The 17329-nt window shown below is 33.4% G+C and overlaps 1 protein-coding gene across 2 annotated transcripts in view; it reads right to left on the reverse strand.

Annotated features, from left to right (window-relative positions):
* Positions 1 to 2104: 2104 nt before the first annotated feature.
* Positions 2105 to 17329, reverse strand: part of STXBP5 (syntaxin binding protein 5) — a 166184-nt gene continuing 150959 nt past the window's right edge. For both annotated transcript variants that reach the window (XM_007196903.2, XM_007196901.2), the window contains 3 exons: positions 16238 to 16349; positions 7288 to 7508; positions 2105 to 5521 (listed from right to left, as the gene is read on the reverse strand). In XM_007196903.2, coding sequence (XP_007196965.2) covers positions 5480 to 5521; positions 7288 to 7508; positions 16238 to 16349 — 375 coding nt within the window. In that variant the 3' untranslated portion in view covers positions 2105 to 5479. The remainder of the gene's footprint in view (positions 5522 to 7287; positions 7509 to 16237; positions 16350 to 17329) is intronic.

The raw sequence follows: 17329 nt of genomic DNA on the forward strand, positions 1-17329 counted from the left end.
AACACCTTTTTAGTGTTTGCAATAGTGCTCTTTTGTTTTTTGTTTTAAATGAAACAGTACACAGAGATGGGTTTTTTAATCATATTTAAAATGCATATTTCAGCAATCACCTTTGAGATAGTTACTGGACTGAGCAAGATTAAAAAAAAAGTGCAGCAACTGAAAACTACCTGCATGTACAGTTTAATGTGTACACAAGCTCGAGCTCTATACCAACCATGCTTGCCCCTGAAGTGGACAATGTTAGAAAAACTTAATCTTGCTCTTTTTAATATTGTTTTTGGTGTTGCATTTACAATGAACCAATAGTATAACTAGAAAGCAAAATGTTTTTCTGGTTCTAACTACCACGTTAAGCAGAGGTCACACCTAAAGTATCACAGTACCATTTATTTACAAAAAAATTTTTTTTAAATTTAAAACATGATTTACCCTCTTTGCATTGCTCCACATTGATATGTTAAATCTGTTTCCACCTCCTTACATTGTCTTCAGTTGAAGAAAATTTAAACAACACAAAACACATTGCAAAAGTATAAAAAAAAACCCCAAACTCCCAAATAAATAGGATTCCATTGTCATTAGCCTATATCCATTTTAAATGCCTGAGCCAAACAACCTACAATAAATTAATACTGATTTATTTACAACTCATACGGTATAAAATTTTAATTTAAACTATAAGCCTCGTTGCGAAATATTGGCAGAACACAGTCATGATTTTTCTGATGCAAAGAGTGCAATGAAAAGAGCAATTTAATTACACGTAGCCCTGGACTACTGTACTCAATTTGTAAAGGAATTGTGCCTAATAATTTAAGACTGTGTTAGGAACTGAAGAAAGCAATGTTATAACCCTGATAATTGGGAATTTATTAAAACCATTTAATTCAGCTGAGAAAGGTAAGCGAAAGTTTCCCCTTTGATTTTTGTTGGGGTTGTTACAACTATTTTCTGTCCACAGAAGCTTTAAAACTTCTGTGGTAACAGTAAGATCATTAAGAGTCACAGGAAAAATCATCCCCATAGCACTTTCCAAGAAATTGATCAGAGTGATGAAAAGTATAATTAACAAAAGCTGTAAACAGTATCTTCACATTCATTTTCAAATGAAAAAAAAATAATTTTGGGGCATAAATTTCAATTCAAGAGAACAAACACCCTAAGAGGGAAAAGAAAAAAACGGAGGACACTTAAGATACAGAAGTGCTCTTTTTCAAAGTAAATACAGATTAAAAAGTCTAGGAATATTTGATCAAGTATCAAGCTGATAAGGAACAAATTCTATAAACTACAAAATAAAAACCGTCATTGACAAAAATACATAAACTCTGTTTTCATTTTTGGAAATTTATTTTTAAAAAAGGTAGAAGAAAATATCTGGAAAACTATTTTAAATATATATATATATATTTAAAACAATAATTAAGGTAGGCATCCAACAGCAAGCTGCAGCTATTGAGAAAGATCTTGTAATTATTGTTGTGGGCATTTTCCCCAAAGTAAAATTAATATTTGAAAATGCTCAATAGAGGGTTTCTTTTAAACCATAGTAATGATATCTTTCCTGTCATGTGTGAAGACTTTTGAATGATGTATGATTCTTTAAAATTAATTGTATCTCGATATGAGATACCAATATTTCTTATTATAAGCGTAAAACATAACTTTTTGTATGGATAATATACATACTTTTTAAGTACTTTGACTTAAACTTAACAAGTTCACCATTTTTAAAATTAAAGAGTACATTTATAAAAATTCCATTTTAAAACTAAAAGTATATTCTCTAGCAGTATGTATAAATATAACATGTTACTGTATGATCTTAAAACAAATCTGAAAGTGTTGCAATAATTTAAGACCTAGAACGCTGAAACAAGCAGCAAATGATTTTACTATTTTTTTATCCTTGAAAACTATACAAAACCTTATTGAAGGTTTTAAAACTAAGATCATTTAATTGCTTAAGGTGCAGCTAGCAGCATATTCACAATTTTGGTATGTTTTATACATATGTTATCACTTGATTTGAACGGAGAAATGTGAATTAAATGATAATAAAAAGTTTTCATTACCTAAAAAACTGCAGAAAAAATTCAAGTTTAAAGTTCAGTGCTCTTTATTTTGCAAAAACAAATAAACAAAATCCCAAAAGTTAAAATGTAAAATAAATCTTTGCCACAAAAAATTTACCTTTGGATATAGCTTTTCTAATGTCACATGAGAAAATGCCTTAAGCAAAACATATATGGAATACAGAACTCAGGGTAAAACTTTGAAGTCCATGGTGTCTTTCACATATTTTTCCTTTCCTCAGCTGTTTTCTCATCACCCCCTGTAACCTAAAAGTATGTAACACTTTCAGACTTGTTTAAAACACGTATCTACATGAAATAACTTCAGAGAAACCTACAATTAAAAAGTTCTAAGCAAAAGAAAATGCTTCTTTCTTTAAAGTACTGTACTTAATTAAATTGTAATATAGTACACATAATAACATAGACAATTAGCAGCACTTTTTCCCATCCATAAAAAAATCAAATTAAGAAGTTAGTAATAGCTCAGTTATATCTATAACCATTTTTGGAAACACTTTGTACAACTGAAATGCAAACCAAGGGAATTAAGATAATTGAAAACTTCAAATGATGTAATATACAGAAGTTGTCAGAATATAAGGTTTCAAATAACGTTCTAAGCAACTACATATGGATTTTAGTTTGAAGAGTGAAATGAACCAGGTATGTGGTACATATAGGGAAACCACTTCCTACTGACAAACTGCTAATCAGTGAACACTTCAATGATTTGAGAGTCAAGGACACAGGCAACAAAGAATAATGTTTGAAGAAATGGAGGAAGCACACAAAAATCTTTCATTTTTCTAATATTTTCTATTTTGACTATTTTTTTAAATTTTTGGTTTGTTTTCCTGAAATCTTGGCTTGCTGGTGAGTGTAACTTTTTGCGTTAGAAAAAAAATAGAGATGTTACCTCTCAAATTACAATAAATTCCCTGGGTTAGTTTATTACTGCAGACTGTCTCTTATCTACAGACTGAATCAAGTATAACTCTGAGAAGCTTATTTCCTATTTTCAAAAATACTTCAAGCTTTCTAATCCTACGTGAGTTTCTAGTTTGCTGTGCATAATTTGTAGATTAATTTAAAAATGAAATAAAATAACTTGAAATATTAATTTAAGATTTTCTTATAAAATCCATCTCAGGTAAATGTATCTAACTTCTCTATTTGAAAATAATTACAAGATTGGTTCATTTTATATACAACAGGAAAAATGACAGTGATATAAAAATTAAGTTGATATACAATTAACACAAAATAACACAGCAAATTAAATAATTGGAGCTAATATGCCCTTACATATGAATGGGGAATCAACCAGTATATTACTTTACTTAGCGCTTCTCAACTTCAAATCTGTTAACTACTGATTTTATTGATGACATTCACAAAACTGTACCTTTAAAAAACGGCTTAATACTTCCTGTGACATATCATGGAACAATGGGTTTATTAGATAATATATGATACAAATTAAACAATTTGTAAACTGCTACATGTTCATCATATAGCTGACATTAACTAACAGAAATGTTACTCATAGGTACTTTCTACAAAGTCAAAAACTTTTGAGAATGACTATTTTTAAAATATTTCTTTTGGCTTGATCAGTTATCTCTATCACATATATTTAATCCCTTCCTAATGATATTTAAAGTAAATTTTAATGTAAACTTTCATATTCCATAGTGCACGTTATAAAATGTAAACATAAGAGCTTTATTAATGAAAAGAGTAAAGAGGAAAAATGCATAACAGACTGTGTGAAATTAAGGTGTTCTACAATATACCTTTAATGATCATATGGAATAGAAAAACCACCATCATGTTTGCTATCAATTTGTGCTCTGATTATCTCTTAATGACAAAAGAAAACTGTTTTAAACTATTTTTTATAGAAGAAAATACTTAAATTTCATTAATACTAAGTATAATGCTTCTATATTATTCGTCCTTTGTTGCTTTAAGAACAATCAGTAATAATCTCAGATGAGCCTGCAGAATGAGCTTACCTACTTCAGATCTACCCCATCATCTCTTTTCTGCCTATGTGCTATTCTAGGGACCAATCATTTATTGTCCACCGATGGTCTCATCTGCTTTATACTCAAATACAGGAATAATTTAGTTACCAAAATGCACATATTTTCCTTTCCTTTTGGCTTTTTAAAACCTTGAAAGGACATGAACAGTTTTACAGTATATTTCTACAGAAAATACTTTGTACGTCATCAGACTAGACTCTTACATAGATAATTATTGACAAAGGATGCTTGTGATTTTTTCCATGCGACAGCATGTGCACTAAGATTTAATTGGCTCATCACCTGAGTGTACTGGAACTGTTAGCAAGTAAAGGGCATATTAAAACGGGAGCTGAACATTTTACTGAAATAATGAAACATTTTTTTAAGCAATTTTAATTAAATAATGCAAAGGTACATTGGGTTAAACATTTTATAAAAATTCAAGCAAAATTAAAAACTTAGCCAATTTCAACATTTCTACAAATTTAACCAGTAATTATTTTGGTCAAATCCACGTTTAGCTGAATTAATGAGAACAAGGACAAGGGACCTTGAAGTATTCTCCTCACCACAATGGAGGTTTTTCTCACTTTCCACACTGCATAGCCATTACATGGAAACTCCCAGAATCATGAGCAGTTCAGTCATGCTCTACACTTTTCTTTTCAATGAAAAGTGATGTATCGCCTTGTTTTGCTTTTGACAAAATATGGACTAAACACAAGTATACAATAACAAGAATCCAAGAGTAGCCCATACACAAGTCAACTATGTGTATGTTTTTATTATTTAAAGCCCACCATTCAGCTTATCTGTCTAAAGATATGGTAATAAACAGTTTGTGTCTTTTTCACTAATGATACTGATGACCAGTCAGTTGAAGGGAGGGAAAGTCCAAGACAGCCGTTTATAATTCAGTAAGTGACACAAATATAACTGTTTCAGCTTCAGGACTTCTGACTTATTGCCTCTCCCTCAAAGAGGTCAAACAATGATGGCAGATAACGACAGCGCAGAATCTTTTGGCATGTGAAAGTTTAATACAGGACTGACCCAGGAAAAGTCCCTGCCACGTCTCCTCAACATCCCTCTGTTTCTTCATTTGTAACATATGACCATCCTAGCTCCCAAACCGTCAACTCGTAGCTGGCCCACAGCACATACTCCACGTTGAGTGTGTGTGAACACTCCTCAGTTAAAGCCGCATGACTGAGGTCAAACAGTGCATGATTGTGCTAGGAAAGAACAGTATCCAGTGATGAACATCTCTTTAATGTTAACTTTCCTAAAGTGAAATCAATAAAATAAAAAAGGAAAATTCTTTTTCCTTCTGGCTGAAGTTGGACTTAGTTGGATTTCTGGTTGTCAGAACTGGTACCACTTCTTATCTTTGTATTTCAACATCATCTAAAGGGGAGAAAACACGAAAAACACATTTTAAAAATGCCAGAATAACAACACTTACAACTGGTTGCTATACTTTTCCAAAACATGATATCATTCTGAAACATTCTCTCATTTTTATATTTAGTATTTATATGGAAAGCAAGAAGCAGGAACTGTTCCGTTTCAAGGAAAAAGGAATGCATCTATGAAGAACTAGCCTAGAAGGTCCTCACATTTCCTAAAGACATAAGTAAATTTTGGCTCAGTGCATTCTTTGGTGACCTAAGCTAATAACTTAAAAAATAAGGTAACTTTCAGTTCTCTAAAGTGAATTAAAAATAATGTTTAAAGAACCTGGAGAATGAAAGGCTGAAATTACTACTGCTGCCATCTACAGTTTACTGAGCACTTAACTCTAGGCCAGGCACTGTGTAACATACTTTCTCTACATGATTTCACTTGGTCCTCACAACAACTCTTGTCTGTTAGGCATTATTAGTCTCCCTATTTTACAAATGAAGAAACTGAGGCTTATAGGGCTTAACCGCGGTAACACAATGGTGAAACTGGGATTTGAACCCATGTAGTCTAATTAAAAAACCCATGATCTTAACCACCTCAACGTACTGTCTTCCTTAGACTCTCAAATATGGCTCAGGAACGTTTGGTAGAAGGGAAGAGTGAACAGCTAGGGATTGAGCTCTTTGCTAAATATTTTGACTGTAGATATATCTGAGGTTAAGTGAACTGTTATATGCCTTAGAGATCACAGTCAGGGGCAGGGTTATGCCAACAAAAGGCCTGACCTAGATTGAAGGCACTAGCCTGTATCTGAGGTGTGTTGGCCTAGTACAAGCACTCACAAAAGATCTCTGAATCTCTCTGAAAGCTTGGACAAATCTCTCCCAAGTCAAGTTACCTCTCAAACATTCTAGGTGTCAACATTATTGAGCAAGGAAGAGATGACTTTTGACTGAAAAGTTTAAAGAAGAGCTATTACTGACAGAGTGGGTACTCAAATATAAAAATAACCTTAATATGGCTTCTTCAGGTAATACACTCAAAATGCCTTTGAGGGCTAGGCTAGGAACTAAATGTGTGAAGTAGCCCAGTAAAAAGCATCAAGGAGTGGCAGAACTGTGCGTCAAAATGAAGAACGTGTATTCCACCTGACGGCTTTTAAATTCAGTTTTTCAGGGGTACTATTCTGGCTAACAAAGTGTATTTGTAAGAAGGCCAGTTAGGGATCCGCTACTTTACAGCAGCTGTTTTTAAGCTCCACCACAACTTCCTAGTTCATCAAGATGAATTCGTTGCAAAAATGCACATTACTCCTCTGTGTGAACTGGTCTACAGACAGATTTAGTATTGTTTCACTGAATAAAAACAATGGCCAATTTCAGTTATTTAGATCTACCTAAAGAATCAAGAGGCAAATTATTTCCTTCTCTAGGAGAAGTTAGTGGTAGAATCTGAGGCATTTAGGAAAATTAGCTTTGTTGTTCTTATTGTATCCCCTAAGAAACCGTTTGCAAAGCCACTGGCTTTGTTTACAAAAAGCCTGAAGGTGAGTAGGTACCTTCAAAATTTATAAACTTCAGTAAGAGACCAAAGGCTACTGAGACATATTCTTGTAATGGTTCCCTCTGGCGGCAAAAATTAGGAATTTGCAACCATACTGAGGATACATGAAAATTCATATGTAGAAATACAACAGCTATAAAAATACAGTAATTTTCATACTTGCTTTACCCAGGCTTTTTGGCTTAAATATTTGACAGACATACCTCATGAGCATGTTTAGAAAATGAATCTGCACTGGATAACATAGCTGCAGTTCTTTCTTCCAGGTCACTAAGTTTCTGCCCTCTTTCATCTAGTGCCAACCTGGCTCGTGCTAATTCACCAACAACTCCAGATGCTGCTCCTTTCACGCCTTCGATGCCACCAGGGCCAGGGATATGCTGAGCAAGACTTCTTGAAGCCTTTCCCGAGGATGATTCTCCAACTGAATGATTTGATAAATGAAAGAGTAACCCAGAAAATGAAAATTTTTTACTAATAAAATCCTACTACCTGATAGCATTAGAACACACTTGATTGACAATATAATTTAAGTATTTATTTATTTTACTATATAATTACTTTTTTATTATGATTGTTTTAATAATTTGTAGATACTTTTCAAACATACAAAAACACAGCGTACATTAATAAATATTCTATTCTATACTAGTTCATTTAATAGAACTTGAGCAAAAAAGTGACTGGTAATTATTTGTTGAAATGAATAATGGGTATACTGATACCACTTTAATAACAGTAAAAAAATCACTCAAGTGTCCAAAAAATTAAAGATAAGTTAACTTAAAAATATTTAAATTCAAAGACAGATTTAAATATATTTATTTTAGTTTATTTACACCATACTTTCTCTTACTTGAAGTACTATGCTTAGGCTTAGAAGAAAAATGTAGAATTTATTCAGTATTTCTTTTCAGTCTCCAAAAGTTGTAGATAACCACATCCCTTTCTTTCTATCCATTTATCTTGTCACTTACCAAATAGATCAACCTCTTCTTTCAAAAGATCTAAGGAATTCATTGCTTCCTTTGCCTTTATAACCTAGACCCTCATCACCTAACATCTAGATAACTGCAAAAGTCTTAAAATACGTTAAAGACTGATGTCAGATTCCCTTTCTTCAGCATACATTTCTTTCTTTAGAAATGTAACTCACACCATAAAATTTGGCCCTGAACAATTCAGTAAATTTTAGTTTATTCAGAAGGTTGTGCAACTACCATCACTAATTCTCGAGCATTTTCATTATTCAAACACAAAACAAAACACCCAAACAAACCCATGATTATTAGCTGTCACTTTCCATTTCCTCCACTCCTCAGTCCTTGGCAACCAATAATCCACTCTCTGTCTCCACAAATTTTCCTGTTCTGAACACTTCATACAAATGATTCACACACTGTGTGGATTTGTGTCTGGCTTCTTTCACTTAATGTCAAGATTCAACCATATTGTAGCATGTATCAGTACTTCATCCTTTTTAAAAACTGAATAATATTCCATTGTATGGATATGGATATATGACATTTTGTTTATCTGTTCATCAGTTGATGGACATTTGAGTTGTTTTCTTTTTTTGGCTACTATGAATAATGCTGCTATGAACACTTGTACAAGTTTTTGTGTGAACATGTGTTTTCAATTCTCTTGGGTATATACTTAGTAGTGGAATTGTTGGGTCATATAACTTTATGTTTAACTTCTTGAGGAACTGCCAGAGTTTTCCAAAGAGGTTACATTATTGTTTTCTTTATTTTATTTCCACCAGCAACTTGTGAGGGTTTCGATTTCTCCATATCCTTGAGAAGATTCGTTACTGTACATCTTTTTGATTACAACCATCTTAGTAAACGTGAAGTGGTATTTCATTGTGGTTTTGATTTGCATTTCTCTAATGACAAAGATATTGAGCATCTTTTTGTGTGTTTATTGGCCATTTGTATATTTTCTTTGGAGAAAAATCTATTCAAACCCTTTGCCCATTTAAAAATTGGGCTATTCGGTTTTTTATTGTTGAGTTGTAAGAATTTTTTAATACTCGACATCAGACTCTTATCAGATACCAGACTATCTTTTTTGACTTTTAATTCTGATGAAATCCAATTTATCTATTTTTTTCTTCGGTTGCTTATGATTTAGGTGTCATATCTGAGAAACCATTGCCTAATCTAAGGTCACAAAGATTTATACTTAGGTTTTCTTCTAAGAGTTTTATAGTTTTAGCTCTTACATTGAGGCCTCTGTTCCACTCTGAGTTAATTTTTGTGTATGGTGTGAGGTCGGGGTCCAATCCATTCTTTTGCATGTGGATATCCATTGTCCCAACACCATCTGTCAAAAAGACCACTCTTTCACCATTGAAGTTTCTTGGTATCCTTGTAGAAAATCAATTGACCATACATGTATGGGCTTACTTCTGGACTCTCAATTCTATTCCATTAGTCTATGTATCTATCCTAATGCCAGTACCACACTCTCTTGATGATTACAGCTTTGTAGCAACTTTGGAAATCAAAATGTGTGAGTCCTGTATCTTCTTTCTTCTTTTCAGAAAAAATTGTGTGTGTGGCTATTTTGGATCCTTTCCATTTCCATATGAATCTTAGGAACAACTTGTTTCTTTCTTCAAAAAACCAGCTTGGACTTTGACAGGGACTGTGTTGAATGTATAGATCAACCTGGGGAGTACTGCCATCTTAGCAATGTTAAATATTCCAATCCATGAACGTAAGATATTAATCCATTTATTTATGTCTTAATTTCTTTAAATGATGTTCGAAGTTTTTAGTATATGTTTTAGTATATGTTTTCCATATGTTTAGTATATGTTTTAGTATTTTTTCTTTTTGATGCTATTATAAATGAAATTGTTGGCTTAATTTAATTTTTGGTTTGTTCATTGCTAGTGTACAGAAATGCAATCAATTCTGTATATGGATCTTGTATCCTAAAATCTTGCTGAACTTGTTTATTGGCTAGAATGTGTTTTAAAAAACTTTTTAATTTAAAAAAATTTTTGGTCACGCAGTGCAGTTTGTGGGATCTTAGTTCCCTGACCAGGGATTGAATCTGGGGCCACGGCAGTGAAAGCGCCAAGCCCTAACCACTGGACCGCCAGGGAACTCCCTAGAATGTTTGTGTGTGTGTGTGTGTGTGGTTTCCTTAAGATCGTCTATATGCAGGGTTATGTCATCTGTGAAGAGAGGTAATTTTACTTCTTCCATTCCAAACCTGCATGCTTGTACTTCCTTTTCTTGCCTAATTGTCCTGGTTAAAGCCTCTAGTATAATGTTAATAGAAGTAGTGAGACCCTTTGAATTCCTATATAAAATTTAGAAACAGTTACAAAATTTGGGGGGCGGGTTGATAAGGACTTCATTAAATGTTTATTTGTGTACATGCATATACCAGTTTTGGGAGAAGGGATGTTCTTATTGCATCTTCTACTGCACGAACATGGTATATCTCTTCATTTATTTGGGTCATTAACTTCTCTCAACGAAGTTCGATAATTTTCTACCTTCCCCATGGAGGTCCCTGAACATCTTCTGTTAAGATTTATTTCTAGGTATTTGACTTTTTTTCATACTCTTGTGGTAGGTAGAATAATGGCCCCCCCAAACCCCCAAAGATGACGGCACTCTAATTCCTGGAACCTGTGAATATGTTACCGTCATGGGAAAAGGGACTCTGCAGATGTGATTAAGTTAAAGACCTAAAGGTAGACTAATTATACAGGTAAACCCAATGTAATCACATGTGTTCTTAAAAGCAAAGAGCTTTCCCCAGCTGTGGGCAGAGAAATGTAGCTTCAGAAAAACAGAGAGATGCAAAAAAGTTGCTAGCTTTGAAGATTAACGAAGGGATCACCAGCTATGGAATGTGGATGGCCTCTAGAAGCTGAAAAAGGCAAGGAAACCATTCTCTCCTAAAGCCTCCAACAAGGAACACAGTCCCGGTAACACACCAGTGAGACCCATGTTGATTTCTAACCTATAAAACTGTAAGATAATAGAATTTCTGTTGTTTCAAGTCACTAAGTTTGTGGTAATTTGTTATAGCAGCAATGGAAAACTAATACAAAGAGCAATTTTTTAAATTTCATTTTTTACTGTTAATATGATATGATAAATTTTATTTTATTTTATTTATTTATTTATTTTTTATATTTTGATGACTCCAATTTTTTTTTTATAGCTACTTTATTTATTTATTTATTTTATTTTATTTTTGACTGTGTTGGGTCTTCGGTTCGTGCGAGGGCTTTAGTTGCGGCAAGTGGGGGCCACTCTTCATCGCGGTGCGGGGACCGCTCTTCATCGCGGTGCGCGGGCCTCTCACCATCGCGGCCCCTCCCGCTGCGGGGCACAGGCTCCAGACGCGCAGGCTCAGCAATTGTGGCTCACGGGCCCAGCCGCTCCGCGGCATGTGGGATCCTCCCAGACCAGGGCTCGAACCCGTGTCCCCCGCATTAGCAGGCAGACTCTCAACCACTGCGCCACCAGGGAAGCCCCGATAAATTTTATTTTTATATGCTGATTATAACTAGTCAGTTTACTAAACCATTATTTCTAATGATTTAGCTACAGATTTTTTAGGCTTTCTAAATATGTCATCATATCAAACATTCACAAGTGATTATTTTGTTCTCCCTATCCTATTCTTGTACATTTTATTTCTTTGTAGTTCCCTTTCCACACTCTCTAGGGACTTTAATACATTGTTGAGTATATGTGGTAACAGAATTATATCTCATACCTTATCTCAAATGAAAAATTTAAAATATCTTTTAATGTTCCTGTACTAAGTGTGATATTTGCTATAGAGTTTTGGTAGTTAAATGTTGTATCATTTGTAGCTATAATTTATCAAATTACTTTCTAGGAATTTTTATCATGAATGGATACTGAATTTTAACACATCTTTTTTGCATTTATTGTGGTGGTGGTATGATTTTTCTCTTTAATCTGTTAATGTGGTGAACTACCAATTAACTTTTTTAAAAATAATAAATCAGCTTTGAATTCCTGGAACAATGCAAACTTGGTCTTGACATATCATCTGCATTGTGATTAGATCACACACTCTTAATTCTAATCCATTGAAATCTGTTGATTTTTTAAAAAAATCATCTAACATAACAAACTTAAAAAAAAAACCCTAACTTTTTGTAATATGTTTCAAACATATAGGAAAGTAAAAAGAATTGTATAATAAACATCCATATATCCATGATCTAATTTTCATAATAGATAACATTTTTTTTTTGCCATTTCACTGTGTCTGTATATATATAATTTTTGAATGGAATACTTAAAAATTTATTATAGAAATTGGTATTTTACTCCAAAATACTTCAGTATTCATCTATAATTTCCCTACAAATATCAATAGAATACATTTTATGAACATTCTGTATGTGTTTGAAAATGTATATTCTGTAATGTTCTTTAGGTTTAAGTTCCTTCATTGTGTCGTTAATATCTTCTGTACCCTTGCAACCTATTTTTGTCTGCTGTTATATCTCAATCAATGGATATATTTTAGAAGTCCCCACTATGATTGAGAAATTGTCTCTTCTAGCAGTTATGTCCATATTTGTTTTTTATATATACTGAAGTCAAAATATTAGGTATACTTAATAATGCCTTAATGTTTACTCTTTCTGATATTAACACAGTCGTACCAGGCAGATGATTCATTTGCGTTTGTGCTTTTCCACCTTTTAAAATTTCAATCTTTCTGTGCTCTTATATTTTATTTTATTTTTTATTAAAAATTTTTTTTTAACATCTTTATTGGAGTATAATTGCTTTACAATGGTGTGTTAGTTTCTGCTTTATAACAAAGTGAATCAGCTATACATATACATATATCCTCATATCTCCTCCCTCTTGCGTCTCCCTCCCACCCTCCCTATCCCACCCCTCTAGGTGGTCACAAAGCACTGAGCTGATCTCCCTGTGCTATGCGCTGATCTCCCTGTGCTATGCGCTGATCTCCCTGTGCTATGTGCTGATCTCCCTGTGCTATGCGGCTGCTTCCCACTAGCTATCTATTTTACATTTGGTAGTATTTATCTCTTATATTTTAAATGTGTCTTCTGTAAGCAATATACTTTTCCTTCTTTTAAAATTTAGTCTGATAGTCTTTATCTTTTAACTAGAATATTTATTCTACCTACATTTACTACGGTTATTTATATTTAAGTAAATCTACCATCTTTCATGTGCTTTCTAGTTATCTCGCCTGTTTTGTGTTCTTTCTTCCCTCCTTGTGGAAGGACTATGATTTTCCTGATATTCGTCAAGTTATGTACTACTTATCTAGGTTACAGAGGTCACCCTAGAAATGACAATAAGAATCCTTAACTTATTAATGCTAATAGATACTTTTTACAAGTCTCTCAAAAAATGCATGGATCTCAGATCACCTCGAATCCATTTATCCTTTCTAATTCCCTTGATTTTATGCAATATTTTGGATCACATTGTTTATTTATGTGTGTATACACATACCACAAGACTTTGCTTTACAGTTTATAAAGGTTTCAGTAATTATAATTATGCATGTATTTATTACTTTCTTTCCAAAGCATTGTTTCCTATATTTCTGACATTCCATCAAGATTATTTTCCCTCTATTTGAAGTACATCCTTTAGCATTCCCTTTAGTGTGATAGTGAGGCTTATTTATTTGTTCACTTGTCTAAAACTCTCTTGTTCTTGAAGAATATTTTCTTTTCAGTATAGAGTTCTAGATTAAGTACTATCTTCTGATAATAGGATGATAGAAGATCATCCTATTACCTTGGCTGTTGAGAACTCAGTCCATAACTTGTTAAAAGGTACCTATCATTTTCCTCTAGCCACTTGAAAGTTTTTCTCTTTGTTTTTGATACACATTATTTTCATGTGACCTATCTAGTTGTGGATTTTTAAAAAATATCTTTCTTGGAATTAATTGGCTTCTTAAATGTGTGAATTGCTGTCTTCTATCAATTCTGAAAAATACCCAGCCGTATCTCTTTACATATTGATTCTTCATCACATTCTTTCCTATTTCCTTCTTGAGAAGGTCTAACATATGTTAGCCCCTCTCACTGCAACTTCTATTTCCTTTATCTTCTCCTATGTCTCTTATATCTTTTGTTTCTCTGTGCTACATTCTGGATGTTTTATTTTGACCTACGTTTAAGTTATGTAATTCTTTCTTCAGTTGTGTCTAATTTGTGGTTAAATTCATCCACTAAGCTTTTAATCTTGGTTTTTGAATCTTTCATTTCTAGAATTTCATTTTAGTCTTTTACACATTTGTTGTATTGACTTTACAGTTTTCAGTTACCTGATAAAATGTTCAGGTACAGTATTGATACTTATCCTCTTGAACATAATATGAATAATTATTTTATAGTCTGTGTCTGATGATTCCAATATTTGAAGTACCTGTGATTCTGCTTTGGCTTTTTCTGTTTTATTGATCATGGTGTTGATTCCTAGTATTCCAGATTACCTGACTACATATTTGAAAAATTATTTCTAAAAATGATTTGAGGACTCTGAATATGTTATCTTTCTTTAGAGAACATTTTCATTTGAATCTGCCAGTTGCTGGGGACTTTAGCAGTTTGCAAAAATCTTAATTAAAGTTGAAAGTTTTCTGGGCCACTCAGATCATCTCAAGCTGAGCTCAAAGTCTGTGTGTCTGTGTGTGTGTGTGCTGATTTACTTCCAGTTCACCTTTACTCTTAAGCTGTGGCCCTTTGGGGTCCTTGCAAAGAGAAAGAGTTATTTATCAGGGTTCCCATCTTAGCCAATTCTGGGAGCCTACCTTGCTAGTCCTAACACAGTTTAGAATCTCAGCTTGCTGCTTTAGATTAGCAAAGTACTCCAGGGTAAAAGTGGCCTCAGGTTGCCACGCTCACCACCTTTCCCCACGGTACTGTCTTCACTATACTGTTAGCTCGTCCATGTTTTTGAGAAGTAAAAAATGTATATATGTTTGAATTTTGTATAACTTTGTCAGTTAACCTCAGTAAGAATGTTATTCTAAAATATCCGTCCCGGGCTTCCCTGGTGGAGCAGTGGTTGAGAATCTGCCTGCTAATGCAGGGGACACGGGTTCGAACCCTGGTCTGGGAAGATCCCACATGCCGCGGAGCAACTGAGCCCATGAGCCACAATTACTGAGCCTGGGCGTCTGGAGCCTGTGCCCTGCAACAAGAGAGGCCGCGATAGTGAGAGGCCCGTGCACCGCGATGAAGAGTGGCCCCCGCTTGCCACAACTAGAGAAAGCCCTCGCACAGAAACGAAGACCCAACACAGCCATAAATAAAATAAATAAATTAAATTAAAAAAAATAAAATAAAATATCCGTCCCCCGTGACTTGAAGAACAGTCTTCATTTTTTAAATGAATTAAAACTGACCATTCCTCATTACCCAGATGACTGAACAATCATTTGGGTAAGTTTTTAAAATGAACTTGCACTACACACTTACTTGTTGGTATTTAATCTTACAGTCTTTCTAGTCAACCAAACAGAAAAGGAAAATTCTAAAATATTCTAGCAAAAAAGAAAGAATAAAAGAAAATAAAAATTCAAGGATAGCTAAGAGCTCCAATTTGAAAGAAAGGTCAGACATTCATTGATTCATTAGTTCATTCAAGGACCAATTTCTGATTTGTGCCAATTCTATGGAAGGTAGTAGATGAACCAGATTTTATATTTTAAATAACCTTCTAAGGGCAATGAGACTAGTTCTGGAAGTTTTGTAAGATAAAATAAATGTTTAAGTAAAAACTTTTCAAAGTTAAGGTCATCAACTAAAGTCAATTACAGAATTAAAATAATGAAGATCATATTTAATGAAAGTCAAAAAATATTTTTTAAATTATTCATTTAAAGCTGTGAATATTCCTTTTTAGCCACCTGAAGCCATTCCGATTTTGGTTTCCAGAGTAAACTATTCCCCTGACTTGAGTTAGAATATGGCAGAATATAATTTTATGTATTTTGCTAAAACATGGGTCTATCAATTGTTGTGACAGAGAGGAAAAAGGTGAACATAATTTATACATGTAAGAAAAATTTATATGGCTTGAATGTTTCTGTTTTATAGACATATTATCCAAATTAAATAAATCAACTTACATAGTTCTTCTCTATCAAGAGATTGTGCACCACCTCCAAACAAGCCTTTAAAGAATCCCCTGTTTGGTGCTTCAGGTGTTTCTACAGGAGTGAAGAGTTCACCCAACATTTCCTTTAAAATCAAAACAAATTGTAATTGTTAAAGTTTCAGGGACACTAAACTATAATTCACAAAACCATCACTGTAAACTCTTTAACTCAAACTTATAACATTACCTGTTGAGGTTCACAAACAATGAGTACACTTCAAATGATCAGATCTAGAACATTCTGACTTGGTCAAACAGTAAGTTATTAAGACTAACTTGACTAAGAATAACTTGCTGCTTGCTACTTTGGCTAGATTACTTTTTTCACATTTTAAGCAAAGATGATATTCCTGCTTAAATTGTAAGGAGATTCCAATCTTAATGACAAAGTGTTCATATAACTCTTATCAAGAATTGGTAACTGGATTAATAACTAGGTCTTCTTACATTAGAAAGAAGAAAATCTATTAGTAAGTTGAAAAGTCCAGTGTAATGATGATACACAGTCTTGGAATTATCCAAAATAGCTGAGTCAGAAAATTAGTAGTTTAGAAAGACATACATACTTCTTTTTTCATAAACATATGCTGGGAAGAGAATTATGCCAACATAAACCTGGAATTTCAGAAATCTGGCAGGGAGATGGAAAGGCTTCTTTTTATATTGTCAGATTTTTCTGAAATTTTTGTCAATATTCTTCAGAGCACAGAAATGGTAAAAGTCAGTCAGGAGATAAGAAAAATTGCTGACATCTTACTGACTTTGTAGATGAGACATAAAGAGGGAAGAGGAGTTTCTATAAAAAAAAAGGATGGTAGCAATATTATTTGCAAGGCAATTTTGGGAAGCTTTAGAAGCAAAATAAAAGTATAGTGAGGCTTTGGGATTGCATTTCTGCCCATTAAAGAGAAGTAGCTATGATACAAAGGACAAGTACACCACTGGTTCCAGGTAGTTCTGTTGTATTTTGATATTACATTATTACAGTTGGAGCTAAAGTATGTATTTTTTAGAGTTTCTTCCTTAGGGCTGGGCTAAGAAAGTTAATAAAGGATGTCCAAAG

Source organism: Balaenoptera acutorostrata, chromosome 14, assembly GCF_949987535.1.
Source record: "Balaenoptera acutorostrata chromosome 14, mBalAcu1.1, whole genome shotgun sequence".
Classification (NCBI taxonomy): Eukaryota; Metazoa; Chordata; class Mammalia; order Artiodactyla; family Balaenopteridae; genus Balaenoptera; species Balaenoptera acutorostrata.